The sequence below is a fragment of the Rhinoderma darwinii genome, chromosome 6 (genome assembly GCF_050947455.1).
Source record: "Rhinoderma darwinii isolate aRhiDar2 chromosome 6, aRhiDar2.hap1, whole genome shotgun sequence".
Taxonomy (NCBI): domain Eukaryota; kingdom Metazoa; phylum Chordata; class Amphibia; order Anura; family Rhinodermatidae; genus Rhinoderma; species Rhinoderma darwinii.
In genome coordinates this window covers 21,465,448-21,478,921 of record NC_134692.1, presented here as the reverse complement: position 1 = coordinate 21,478,921, position 13,474 = coordinate 21,465,448, and the positions used below count along the sequence as shown (strand labels likewise).

Genomic DNA, 13,474 nt, shown 5'->3' with positions numbered 1-13,474 from the left:
CAGGATTCAGTGCAATATACAGCTGCTCTGTATACAGGATACAAAGCAGCTGTATCTCAAAAAGGTCTAAATAATTTTTTGAAAAAATCATTTAGAAAGTTGCACCAAAAACACTGCTACACACACACACACACACACACACACACACACACACACACACATAGTTTCAAATGTGTACAAAACCTTTAAACACTTTTTTCTTCTTTTCAGTATAAATACAAGAAAGCTTATGAAAGCAACAGAGGAAAAATGGTTGGATTCCGTAACCTGCAGGATGACCCCAAACTTGTCCACTACATGAATGTGGCCAAGATGCAGAGCGAGCGGGAGTACAAGAAAGATTATGAGAAAACGAAGACCAAATACCACACGCCTGTGTCCATGTTTAGTGTCATGGCAGCCAAAGAGGCTCAAGCTGCGGCCTCAAATGTGCATTACAAGAATCTGATCCACAAGTACATTCTTCTACCGGATGCAATGCAAGTTCGATTGGCCAAGAAGATGAACCAAATCCAGAGTGACGTAAGTTGTCATTTGGTGCCGAACAATCTTGTCATAGGAGAGTGGGAATGTTTTTGAACTCTTCTCAGCTTAAGGCCGGATTCACACGAGCGTGTGCATTTTGCGCACGCAAAAGGTCCACAAAAGCTCCGTTTGTCATGAGCATATGATGCGTGGCTGCGTGATTTTCCCGCAGCCGCCATCATTGTGACACTCTGTTTTTATGTATGTAAACAGAAAAGCACGTGGTGCTTTTCTGTTTTCATTCATAGTTTTGACTACTGTAGCGCGCATCATGACTTCAATGGGTGCGTGCTGCGCGAAAAACGGCCAAAGATAGGTCATGTCGTGAGTTTTACGCAGCGGCCATACGCTGCGTGAAAATCACTGACAGTCTGAACGGCCCCATAGAGTAACATAGGTCCGTGCGATGCGTGTGAATATCACGCGCGTAGCACGGACGTATATCACGTTCGTCTGAATAAGCCCTTAGGGAAATGTGTTAATATCTTATGTCCCTGATTAATTGGATTAGTATCTTGTATCTGGATCATCAACTGTCTGTATTAGGGCATTCATAGACAGGGATGATTGCCAATATTACTTTTGTCCTTACTAACTAAATAGTCAACAAACTTCTGACGTGTCATAGTGACATGTCAGAAGTTTTGATCAGTAGGGGTCCGAGCACTGAGACCCCCACCAATCGCTAAAACGAAGCGGCAGAAGAGTTTGAGCTCAAAGACTTTCTATTGAGCCCGTACTCCGATACATTGATTTCTGGAAAAAGCCGAACAGAAAAGAAACAGCTGAGCGTTCACATGAGTGCTTCAGCTGCTTTGTTTTAGCCATCGTTGGGGTCTCAGCGCTCAAGCCCCCACCAATCAAAACGTCTGACATGTCACTATGAAGGTCTGTTGGCTTTTTATAAAATTGGCCCTAGTGTGTATGCATCTGAGATAGGAAAATTAAAGGGGTTTTCCACCTTCTGACAACTGATGACCTAGGTCATCAGTACATGATCTGTGGGGGTCCGACACCCGGGCCCCGCACAGATCAGCTGGTCTGGTGCCTCCGTGCACCAGAGGTAAATGCCGGAAGCACTTAGCTCCGGCCCCGAAATAGCAGCTGAGCTGCAGTACTGCAGCTCTGCTCCCATTCAAGTGAATATGAGCGGTCCTGCAGCATGGCCGCTATGCAATGTACAGAGTCAACTGCTTCCGGCTCCGTACATGGCATTATGTGCCATAACATCCGGTGCCCGCAGGCCACCGGTGTGGCTTATAGTGCAGGGTCCGGGTGTCGAACCCACACCGATGATATACTGATGACCTATCCGGTGGATAGGTCATCAGTTGTCAGAAAGTGGACAACAACAATTAAGTTGTGAGCCCCATCTCTGGACAGCGCTGCAGAATATGTTGTTACTACATGAGCAAATCGAAATAAGTTAAAACATTTCTGGGTCAGTTCACACATTGCTTTTTAGTGCAGAAACTGCAACGGAATCATCATCAACAAAGGCCCCAAATCACTTCGATGGCAGGCAGAGGCTTTTTTTTCCCGGATTGCTCTTGGCCGCTCGCAGAAAAAAAAAGCTGCTCTTTTTTCAAGCGGTTTCTGCCTCTGACCTCCCAAAGAAATCAATCTGAGGCAGAAATAACCTGCGGTGCTCGTTTGGAGCATATTTTGCGGTGGTTTTTGCCTGTGTTTTTTGCATTAGATTCAATGGCCGCGGGCGGAAAACACCAAAAGAAACCACAAAAAACAAAAAGCATCAAACAACTTGCAATTCAAAATCTGCCTCAAAACTCCTTCAGGAATTTTGAGGCAGATTTTTACTGCCTGTCAAAAAACTCTGCGTGAACTAGGTCGAGAGAGAGACAGAGAGAGAGAGAGAGAGAGAGAGAGAGAGCGCGCGAGAGCGTTCTATTATTGTCCTTTTTGAGACATGCTATCATTTCTCTTTGCAGAATGAATACAAAATGGACTACAAGACCTGGTACAAGGGTATGGGCTGGAGTCCACTAGGGTCTCTGGATGTGGAGAAAAGCAAGAAAGCTTCAGAAATTATCAGTGAATCCAAGTATCGCCAGCACCCAAGCAAGTTCGCGTTCACCAAACCTATGGATTCTATGGACATTGAATTAGCCAAGCAGAATGCTATTGTTATAAACAAGGTAAAAACCTGGAGGAAAAGCATCAGTCAATTTTTTTTTTACCTATATACAAAATATGAATTCTGCTAAATTTGCTAATTGAAAGTGAACGTGACTTTTTAAGATATTTTTTTTGTGATTATTCACATGATATATTATATATATTATTTGTATATGAATAATTCCATTGTATCCATGTTATGGTAAACCTAACATTCTCAACTATTCTCTACTATTCTTTACTTTCTTTGTAGCACTTATACACTGATGCATGGGAGAAGGATAAGACAAAGATCCATGTGATGCCAGATACACCCGATATACTCCAAGCCAAACAGAACAAGATCACTTTTAGCGAAGTACGTAATATCGCCATTTACGTTATTTACCACAGATAAATGGAAACTATTAGGAGCTCCACAAATGCTGGATCCACGGATACCAACTCTACACTGTTAAAGGTCCATTGTCCACTAGAATCACAATTAAAAAACATACAGGTGTCATTATATTTACTGTACTATACTGTAAGAAATTGCGCAGGTCAAGGTCCCGCTACTGTGTTGTGTCTAGGGTTACTAACTTAAACTGAATATTAACCCTTGAACACCATTTTGGTTTTTTTAAGTTTAATAAGTCCAAAATTCTGTGCTGATTCATTTCTTACTATATCCTTATAGCAGTCGGGGGTTCATTTTTTTTATATATAAAAAGCTCCAAATACCCTGCATTGACATATTTTAAATGATAAAATTCTGACTGCCTGTAGCCACCACTAGTGGGAGTGTATGAGTTTACTGCATACTGTTTATACATTGAACGCATTAATAAACCAGTATGCAGTAAGCTCCTAATCTCCCCCTAGTGGTGACTGCAGGCAGCCAGTGTTTTATCATTTAACTTGATAGTATGTTTATGCAGTGGATCTGGAGCTCTGTATCAGAAAAATGGTGTTCTGACTGATGTAAAGATAAATTATTAAATGAATGAGCGCAGAATGTTGGACCTAAAAATTATAACACAAAAATCTACACTCACTTCAAGGTATGTACAGGTTTAAGAGGTTGTCTTAGAAACATCACCCCGTTCCGTATCCCCGGTTAGGGCATATGGACATAATGTGTGGGGGCTTCCTTTAGACTACCACTTTGGCAGACTTAGCCTATCCTTGCATTATATGGTGGCTCATTCACTTCAATGGAAGCTGTGTAACACTACATTTGAGCCGTACACTTTTCCGCTTTAAGTAGCGGTGCAGCAGAGAGTTACACTACAATCACTTCGAATAAAATGTGCGAAATGCATACTGTCCACACAAGAAATATTAAGTAATGCTGTCATGGATCTCTGTTATGAAGTGATTATTAACTTTTTAAATATTTTTTTCTTTAATATTCTTGATATTTGTCTTTCATTGCAGAAACAGTACAAATCTGGATGGGCAGAGACAATAAAGAAAGGCTACGATCTCAGGTCCGATGCTATTGCTATTAAAGCTGCCAAAGCCTCTAGAGATATTGCAAGTGATGTAAGTATAGTATATTATTAGATTTCTCTATTCGTAAAAATACGGAATTCATCAGTCAGGATAATGAAAGTAAATCATAATATAATAATAATATGTTTGACCTAACCCTAAATTCAGTAATAGGTACAGTAAGTTACACGGTTAGGCCCTGTTCACACAAATTCCGCCTCCCATTCATCTCAGTAGGAGTCAGACGCTTCTTTTTCCGGTTAGCTGATTTTTTCAGCTACCAGGAAAAAGAAGCGTTTTGCTCGATCTTCGGGCATTGAAGGCAATGGGAGGAGGAATCTTCTTGCCGACGGCAGGAATAATTCCGCGGCGGATTTTGCGGTGGGACCCACCATGGAAAATCCGTTGTGTGAACTGACCCTTAGTGTATTTGTCTTCTGTAAGCAATCAGAATTTTTTTCTTTCTTTTTAGTTCAAATACAAGCAGGCCTACCGTAAGCAACAAGGACACCACGTTGGCTTCCGCAGCCTACAGGATGATCCTAAGTCTGTATGGGCCATGCATGTGGCCAAGATCCAGAGTGATCGCGAATACAAGAAGGACTTTGACAAATGGAGGACCAAGTTTAACATGCCAGTAGACATGTTGGGTTACCTGTTGGCCAAGAAATGCCAGAAACTTGTCAGCGACATTGACTATAAACATCTTCTACACAACTGGACTTGTCTGCCTGACCAGACTGCTTTCGTCCAAGCAAGGAAGATGAATGAGATCCAGAGTGAGGTAAGTTTCCTAGGAAGTACAAATAGCATCTTCCGTGCTTGTTGAGGACCTGGAGACACGGATGAACACCTGCTATCTCTTCTTTTTCCAGAATGTCTACAAAGCAGATTACAATGAATATATGAAGGGTGTCGGATGGATTCCATATGGATCTCAGGAAGCTGAGAAAAACAGGAAAGCCATGGATATTATAAGTGAAAAGAAATACCGCCAGCACCCAGACAAACTGAAATTCACAAGTGTGCCCGACTCAATGGAGCTTGTTTTGGCCAAGACTAATGCACAGATCATGAACAATGTAAGTTCATCCTTCAAGGTGGAAATATTGGAAACTAGCTAGGAGCTACTATATGTAAATAATATATAAATGTGATCTATATACCAAGGTAAACCTATGTGCATCAATGTGGTCATTGGGAATGGTAAGAAAGTGCATGGAAGTTGTTCCATGTTGTCATATCCTACAATAATCTTCATGTCCAGTTTTCTTCTACTGTCTATATTGATCCCGTCACATGAAATATTGAGACTTAGTTAAGTCATACTCAAAGAATACTAACTTAGGGCATATGTATTATATAGACAGATAGAGAATGGTCCCTTTCCAGTTTAGTTTTCTCTCGTACCCATTTTATTTGGTACACAGAGAAGTGGTCTCCAATGTGCTGCAATGGTAGCAAGGAAGTCATAAATGTCCTCAAGTCATGATTAATGGGGCACCAGGATTCCTTGTTAGAGGTGGTTTTGAGTGTGCTGGTGTCAAGCAGCTCCTGAAAGGGGCCTAATTTATATCTTTGGTATGGGCCCCTAGGTTTTTCACAAGTCCTAGTACTAATGTCTTTAATATAACATTTCTAATGTAAGTATAACATTCTCAGTATAAAATCGTCCAAGAATATATAATCAAGTATTTGAGGGATCATGTTTGTTGATAGGTCACCTACAAATTATTAGATTTTGGGTGTCGTGAAGAGGATGTAGTCTTCTTGCTATGGAGAACAGGTATGAAGGTTTGGATTGCAATGTTTTATTTGCAGATGAGGCATTTTTAGAGCTTGTTTACTGCTTTTATCTAACGTTCTTCAATTTACAATCATTCTTTCAATAAACAATTTTAATGTCAATTTCTTTCTGTAGAAACTTTACAAAGAAGCCTGGGAGAAAGACAAGATAAAAATTCATGTCATGCCAGACACTCCGGAGATCCTACTAGCAAAAGCTAATTTTACCAACATAAGTGAAGTGAGTATTTATAATCGGTAGATTGAAACTAAAAAAAACACAGTATATTTGCTAAGAAAGAAAACCAAACCTGTAGTAATTCACTTATATTAACACTATTCTATTTTACATATATATAGAGGTTGCAGAGATCGCAAATAATGCTATGCCTTCATGATTTGTCGGCCCATAGTCCAGCCAGTCATAGAAGAAATCAGCTATATGAGAAGGCGGTCAATGGCTGCTAAATGGGTCATAATCTAATCCTGCAAAAGAAAGCGATTTCACTATACAAGAAATATATCTTATTATGTACATAGATTTTATATAATATCTTTAGTCTGCTGTGATATTCTACCTGCTAAAAATAATCAGGGAAAAAAATACTCAATAGGAACCATTATACTTCCTGCCTGTCTGCACATACCATTAGGGGGAGCTTAGTGTATACAAATGTATACAGCTCCTATTGAACTCAATAATAAATCAGTACGCAGTAAGCTCTTAAGCTCCACCTAGTGGTGGCAGTAGAATTTTTAAATTAACTCACTGACTGTGTGATGGTGTCACAGGGCAGCAGAGGATAGTGTACGCCCTCTGTTTTGCCAACGGATTTGATGTGGGGCTAATCTAAGGAGCGGAGTCTAAGGAATTCCCAGGTGTTCACCCTTTAACGTCCATGCGGAAAGGTGGGCTTGGCTGCCAGGAATCCCCAGGTCACTACCTGAGAGTAGTCTCCATTGACAATGGCTGATGTGACCAAATAAAGTACCAAAACAGTAATCAAGCTACAATGCCAATACAAGCAGAAATCAGGGCAGGTGACAGACGCTCACTCATGGTTAGACAGGCCGAAGGTTGCAACAGAAGATGCTGATATAAACTTTGATCCGCTCACCACACCTGAAGATCCGACTACCAAATCAATTTTATATCGGTGCTTAGGACAAGGGTTCTACGTCGGAGGTAGATGAGGATCCAAAATAGTACAGAGTGGACTGGCACACGATGCAGATATAATCAATGCTGCTATACTGTAATAAAATTAAAAACAAATAAATAAAAAATTCCCGGGTGAAGAACGCTTATGCGTTTCGAACCATTTGGTTCTTACTCACAGCTGACTGAAGATGGGCAGACAGGACGAGGTCAAGGTCAAGCAGAGTCGGTAACAGTAAATCCGGAAGGCAATACAGCAGACAAACTAGCAGGCTTGTAAGAAATCCAATTGCTCAGACCCAAAGCAAAGGGGGAGAGTACCTTAAGTTCCCTGGAAAGTTGGCTTAATTTTGCACACGTTGGCCCTTTAAGGGAGGTAGGTCAGTGCGCGCCCTTACAGAAGTCAGAGGACCAGGAGGAGAGCAGCGGCAGGGAATGCTGTGAGCCGGTCGGACGTGAGGAGCGACGTCGGCCAGGACAGAGGAGATGCTGGGGAGAGGTAAGTATATGGCGGGACCAGGGGGAAGCAGTGACCCTGACAGATGGGACGCAAGGGATTTAAATTTAGTATTAGAAAAAACACTCTGACCCCTATAAAAATCTATTATGAAATAAATCAGCACAATAAAGAATAAAATAAATGAAGAAGCGAAATTATAATAATATTTTGCATTTCACAAGTTCTTTAAAGATCGGCTTATTTATTTTGCTGATAAATTCTCTCTCATTGCCACTAAATATTTAATAGAACTAAATAGATGTTAGTATCTCGAATAAGCAAATGTCATTATGTTTTATTTACTTTATGTTTGCCACTCGAAACTTAACTATCAATATAATGGTTTTCACAGAAACTCTACAAAGCAGGCTACGAGGAGTTAAAGAAGAAAGGTTATGACCTACGTGTCGATGCCATACCAATAAAGGCTGCCAGATCATCAAGAGACATTGCCAGTGATGTAAGATCGGCTTCTGATTGATTATTGCATAAATCTCATTGCTAAAATGAATGAGTGGATGAGTGGTCGATTAAGAAATAAAACACCTAACCTAAAAGCAACAATTTAAAAAGCAAAAAAGTTAGTTGCTCGCTGTTTAAAATTATTCTATTCTTGCTGTGGTGGAAATGATCTTTAACAGACAATCTAAACAGGTGGAGCTGGACTGTAAAGCATGGTGGAGAGATAAAACAACAGCTTGAGCATCTGATGGGACAAGAAGCTGATATAGGACTACCTTATAATATTGTCTATAGTCAATTCAGCTAAGTTGCATTCATAGCTGCATAAAGGGTAGAAATAGAGGCAAAAAATTATATTTCTACCATTTTTTCCTGTCTACAGTTCAAATACAAAGCTGCTTACAGAAAGCAACAAGGACACCACATTGGGTTCCGCAGTCTCCAGGATGACCCCAAGTCTGTATGGGCCATGCACGTTTGCAAGATCCAGAGCGATAGAGAATACAAGAAAGAATATGAAAAATGGAGGACCAAGTTCAATACACCAGTTGATATGCTGGGAATATTGCTGGCCAAGAAATGCCAGACATTAGTCAGTGATATTGACTACAAACACCGTCTTCATAAATGGACCTGTCTACCTGACCAGAATGATGTGGTACAGGCCAGGAAGACCTACGAACTGCAGAGTGATGTAAGTACACAGCGCCCTTATACTTCTGTCCATCCATACACCTAAATTCAATGTGATGAATATTAGGGTCATATTAATGCAAATATGCTAATTATGCCCATGGTCCAGACCAAAATCGGAGCCTTGGCTCATCTCAGCCCTAAGAGTGGTCATAGAGAGTAGATAGTTGTTGGCACATCAAGACAATATTGGTGGGATCTTCTATCAATCTAATGTCTATAGCTGGCCCTACCCAGCCGGGTGGACTTTTACATTTTTGTAGGATTGTTCACAAATCGACTGTGTATGGAAACATCCCACATCAGGGTAGAGAATGATTGGGCATGTTGCCTTTCAACATGTCGAATTGTTTGTTCCCTTGGGAGATAAGTCGGTGTCTGGCACCAACTTATCCCTTTTTACCATTGAAATAAACATGCCTACACCGCCGATCATACAACATTTATGGGAAGGTTGGGAGAGATAGCCGTCCTCAAAAGCTATGTAGTTATGTGTATGGCCAGCATATGGCTCATGGTAGATTGTCTACAGATCCCACTAAAATTAGTTGAATTTGCCATCAAATATTTCACGTCTATGGCCAGCTTTACTTTGACCTTCATCTTTGTTCTTCTTCAGTTTATAGCTTAACCCGCCCTTTGTACCCTCTGGCTATGTTCACACGGCGGATTTTGCTTGGTGGGTCCCGCCACAAAATCTGCTGCAGAATTATTCCTGCCATCAGCAGTAAGATTCTTACTCCCATTCACTTCAATAGGAAGTTTGGGCAGCAGAATCCGCCCATAAATCGGCCAGCGCACTTCTTTTAAAAACAAAAATTAGCTAGCAGGAAAAAGAAGTGTCCGTCTCCCATTGAAATGAATGACAGGCGGAATAGTCTGCTAGAGCAAAAACAAATAGATCCCACCACCGTTTATGCATTTAAGGATAATTGCAATGATGGAAGTCATTTATCCCACAGTTGATTGATATTATGCCAATTCACGTATTCTCACCATATAATATAATATGTACCATTGTTTTGCATTTTTTAGGTTCTATATAAGTCTGATCTCCAGTGGCTTAAAGGAATCGGCTGGTCTCCTTCTGGCTCTTTGGATAATGAGAAAAACAAACGTGCTTCAGCCATTATAAGTGATAAAAAGTACCGTGAACACCCCGACAAATTCCGCTTCACCAGCGTCACCGACTCCATGGAGATGATGTTAGCTAAGTCCAATGCAGAGATTATGAACAAGGTATTATTTTTCTTCATTTTATCTAGATATTATTTAGACTTGATTCTATACATGGGTGATTTTTACACATTTTTCTGTATTCCAGCGCACGTATACTGACGCATGGAACAAGGATAAGACACAAATCCACATAATGCCCGATACACCGGAGGTCGTTCTTGCCAAACAGAACAAGATTAACTACAGTGAAGTAAGTAAAGGCGATATGAGACCTTTTCAGTTATTTAAAGTGTCTCTATCATGTCGTCTATGCATGACCAAAACTGCAGTACATATACATTTCGGCAAATTTGCTATTTATTTAACATATTTCTTTAGTTTCTCTCCCTACATAGTCATTTTGTCAATATACTGGTGCCCTATTTTTCTACAAGTATATTGGATCTGTAAGGGCTTGGATAGGAACAGTATACAGCTGTATGCAGATTGGCCCCCTAGTGGTGAAAGTGGCCTCCAGCATTTTGATGTTTTATCTGTAATGTGGTGTTAGGGAGACAGACAGGTGATCCCTAATCTACCCGCCACTCAGTCCCTGCCTACTTGCACGGCCCGTCAGACAAACAGACAAGGGTACACAGAAGCTAAGGGAAATGGGGCAGTTGCCCACGGCAACACTGTGAGCAACAAGAGTAGTGAAAGAGCCGAGTCAAACCAGGAGTGTACGCGGTACCAAACGCAGAGCAGGAGAGTAGTCAGTAAAGCCAGGGTCAATAAGAAGCAGAGGTCAATAGTAATCGCAGGAACAGCAGAGCCAGGAAACAAGAAAGAATCACAGGCAAAAGACAAGCAGCAACTGAAGGTATAAAAGACCGAGGGCGGGAGCTAGAACCGTCTGGCCAGGCTGTGATAGGTTCTCCCACACCTCAGCCTACCAGCCTGAGTGGTAGCAGATCGAGTCACTATCAGACCTAGGAGCAGATGTAGACTGATTAACCACGGGCATGTCTGGCAGATCCTTTACATTATCTCTATGGGAGGGGTGGTGCACTTTTCTAAAGAAATGGAGACTGGCTGCTTTATTAAATAAATACAAAAATGTATACAAATAATTGATTTCTCTAAAAATTGCTGGACCCGTAGGTAAGTCTTAAAATCCTTTTCCTCTACTTATAATATGAGAAAGCTTATTGCCTATTGTTTTTCTTTTTTTTTGCAGAAACTTTACAGACAAGCACTTGAAGAATCCAAGGCAAAGGGATATGACCTTCGTTCCGATGCCATCCAGATAAAGGCAGCTAGAGCGTGCAGAGATAACGCGAGTGACGTACGTTTTTTTTAAAGTATTCACCTGTGGGTCTTATGTTGCAACTTACAACACATATTTAGCTTCATATAGAGTTGCATTTGAGTGTACTATTGATTTTACTATTAGAATAAAGAAAAAGATCTTAGGGATAGAGCTTAAAAAATAATAATAAAACCAAAAATGATTTAGTGTGATATTTTCTAACTTTCAAAAATGATCCTTTGTTTCTTTAGTACAAGTACAAAGCTGCTTATAGGAAGCAATTGGGACACCATGTTGGATGCCGCAGTTTACAAGATGACCCAAAACTGGTATGGTCCATGCATATCGCTAAGATGCAGAGCGATAGGGAGTACAAGAAAGATTTTGAAAAGTCGAGGACCAAATTTAACATGCCTGTGGACATGCTGGGCTTTTTGTTGGCCAAGAAATGCCAGACTCAGGTCAGCGACATTGACTACAGGAAGTACCTGCACCAATGGACATGTCTACCAGATCAGAATGACGTCATCCAGGCCAGGAAAACCTATGATCTCCAGAGTGACGTGAGTTAACAACTAAAACAAAAGCTTAGAACTAGAATGACATTACCAAATTATATCCGGATCGTGGGGGTAAAAAGGGGCAAATGCCCGAGAGTCTCCACCAAATTCCTCAGGACGTTCCACAGCAACTACAAGTCCCTGATGCTTGGAAACCCAGGACCCAAGCACTGTTATCTGGGCATTGTACTGTCATTTAGGCAGTGATTGTTGGTATTATTTGGGTACTGTTTAGCTCTTTTATTTGGGCATTGTGGTGGCATTATCTTGTGCATTGTATGGTGGTATTATTTAAATACTGTAGAGAATGGTTTGCGCAGGATCCCCCACAGACCTTGATCTGGCCCTAAGAACAGGTCCACACTCAGGGTGTCAATCTGAAATGAATATTATGTTTAATATGTTCTCTTTCTCCACAGAATTTGTACAAGGCTGATCTGCAATGGTTGAAGGGTATCGGCTGGGTCCCTATTGGTTCTATAGATGTCGAAACAGCAAAGAAAGCCGGAGAGATTTTGAGTGATAGGAAATACAAGCAGCACCCAGCCACCATTAAATTCACCAGTGTCACCGACTCTCTGGACCTCAACCTTGCCAAAGCCAATGCCGAAATAATGAACAAGGTAAATTCATACAAAGATCATGTGTGACGCAACTTACAGTATTTACTATGCAAGAAGAAACAACCAAAATTTAGAAAATTTAGCTATTGCCGTTTCCTCTGGCTCTCTAAGAAAGAATTCTATCCTATTAAGGAGCAACTTAGGATTCCCTAGATTTTCTTGTATATGAAAGGAAAATATACTGCTCTGCATAATATGCTCTATGGTCAGTGGTCATGTATACACTGAGCACATTTTAGAAACAGATGATCCTCTACAGGATGGGCCATATATATTTATGAATACGTATTAATATATGTATCAATATTAAGTAAAGTGCATGTATAATTGTATACAGCCAAGACAATAACATATGGTATCTTCCTTTATAGCGACTCTACACTGAAGCCTGGAATAAGGACAAGATTTCCATTCACATCATGCCGGACACGCCAGAAATTGAGCTGGCCAGACAGAACAAATTTAACTACAGCACTGTAAGCAAATATTTAAAAGGATATGTATATATCGGGTGCATGAAAATATTTAAACAAAGGAACATATTTTATGGTGCAATACTCCAGCACTGGAAACATGGGTCCAGATTCCACCATCGTGAATAGAGATAGTTTGTTCTCCCGTGTTTCAGTGGGCTTCTTCCCATAATCCAAATATCCACAAAAGAAAGTTTCCTGTTAAATGATCATCTTCTGTGATATGAACTGAACCGATTTTCTCTTTCCCATATAGAGTTTATATAAGCAAGCTTTAGAAGAATCCAAGAAGAAGGGCTATGACTTGAGGGTTGACGCCATCGCCATCAAAGCTGCAAAAGCTTCAAGGGATATTGCCAGTGATGTAAGTACACAATCGAGCTAATCCAGTAAATGGGGCAGATGAGTAAACATTCTCCTTAACAATATCTGCCATATATGTTTTAAAGGAACACTGAAGTTAGAAAATGAATAATAGAAGTGAACAGTAGAAAATGTGCTGCTTCAGGATCATGCAGGAAATATAACAATGTAGAAATCTTGCAGAGAATACAGGTGTTACTCTCCTTATGAGGAGGCGGTACTTAGCAAAGGGGGCAGAGTTAAGGCTCTTGCT

General features: G+C 40.7%; 1 protein-coding gene across 1 annotated transcript in view; it reads left to right on the top strand.

Moving 5' to 3' along the window:
• NEB (nebulin) overlaps positions 1-13,474 on the top strand; it is a 156,666-nt gene that overhangs the window by 55,126 nt on the left and 88,066 nt on the right. Inside the window, exons 40-55 of the mRNA XM_075831032.1 lie at positions 211-522; positions 2,475-2,681; positions 2,915-3,019; positions 4,081-4,188; positions 4,610-4,921; positions 5,013-5,219; positions 6,059-6,163; positions 7,933-8,040; positions 8,425-8,736; positions 9,771-9,974; positions 10,060-10,164; positions 11,131-11,238; positions 11,454-11,765; positions 12,182-12,385; positions 12,757-12,861; positions 13,115-13,222. Of these exons, the coding sequence (XP_075687147.1) occupies positions 211-522; positions 2,475-2,681; positions 2,915-3,019; positions 4,081-4,188; positions 4,610-4,921; positions 5,013-5,219; positions 6,059-6,163; positions 7,933-8,040; positions 8,425-8,736; positions 9,771-9,974; positions 10,060-10,164; positions 11,131-11,238; positions 11,454-11,765; positions 12,182-12,385; positions 12,757-12,861; positions 13,115-13,222 (2,922 nt within the window). The remainder of the gene's footprint in view (positions 1-210; positions 523-2,474; positions 2,682-2,914; positions 3,020-4,080; positions 4,189-4,609; positions 4,922-5,012; positions 5,220-6,058; positions 6,164-7,932; positions 8,041-8,424; positions 8,737-9,770; positions 9,975-10,059; positions 10,165-11,130; positions 11,239-11,453; positions 11,766-12,181; positions 12,386-12,756; positions 12,862-13,114; positions 13,223-13,474) is intronic.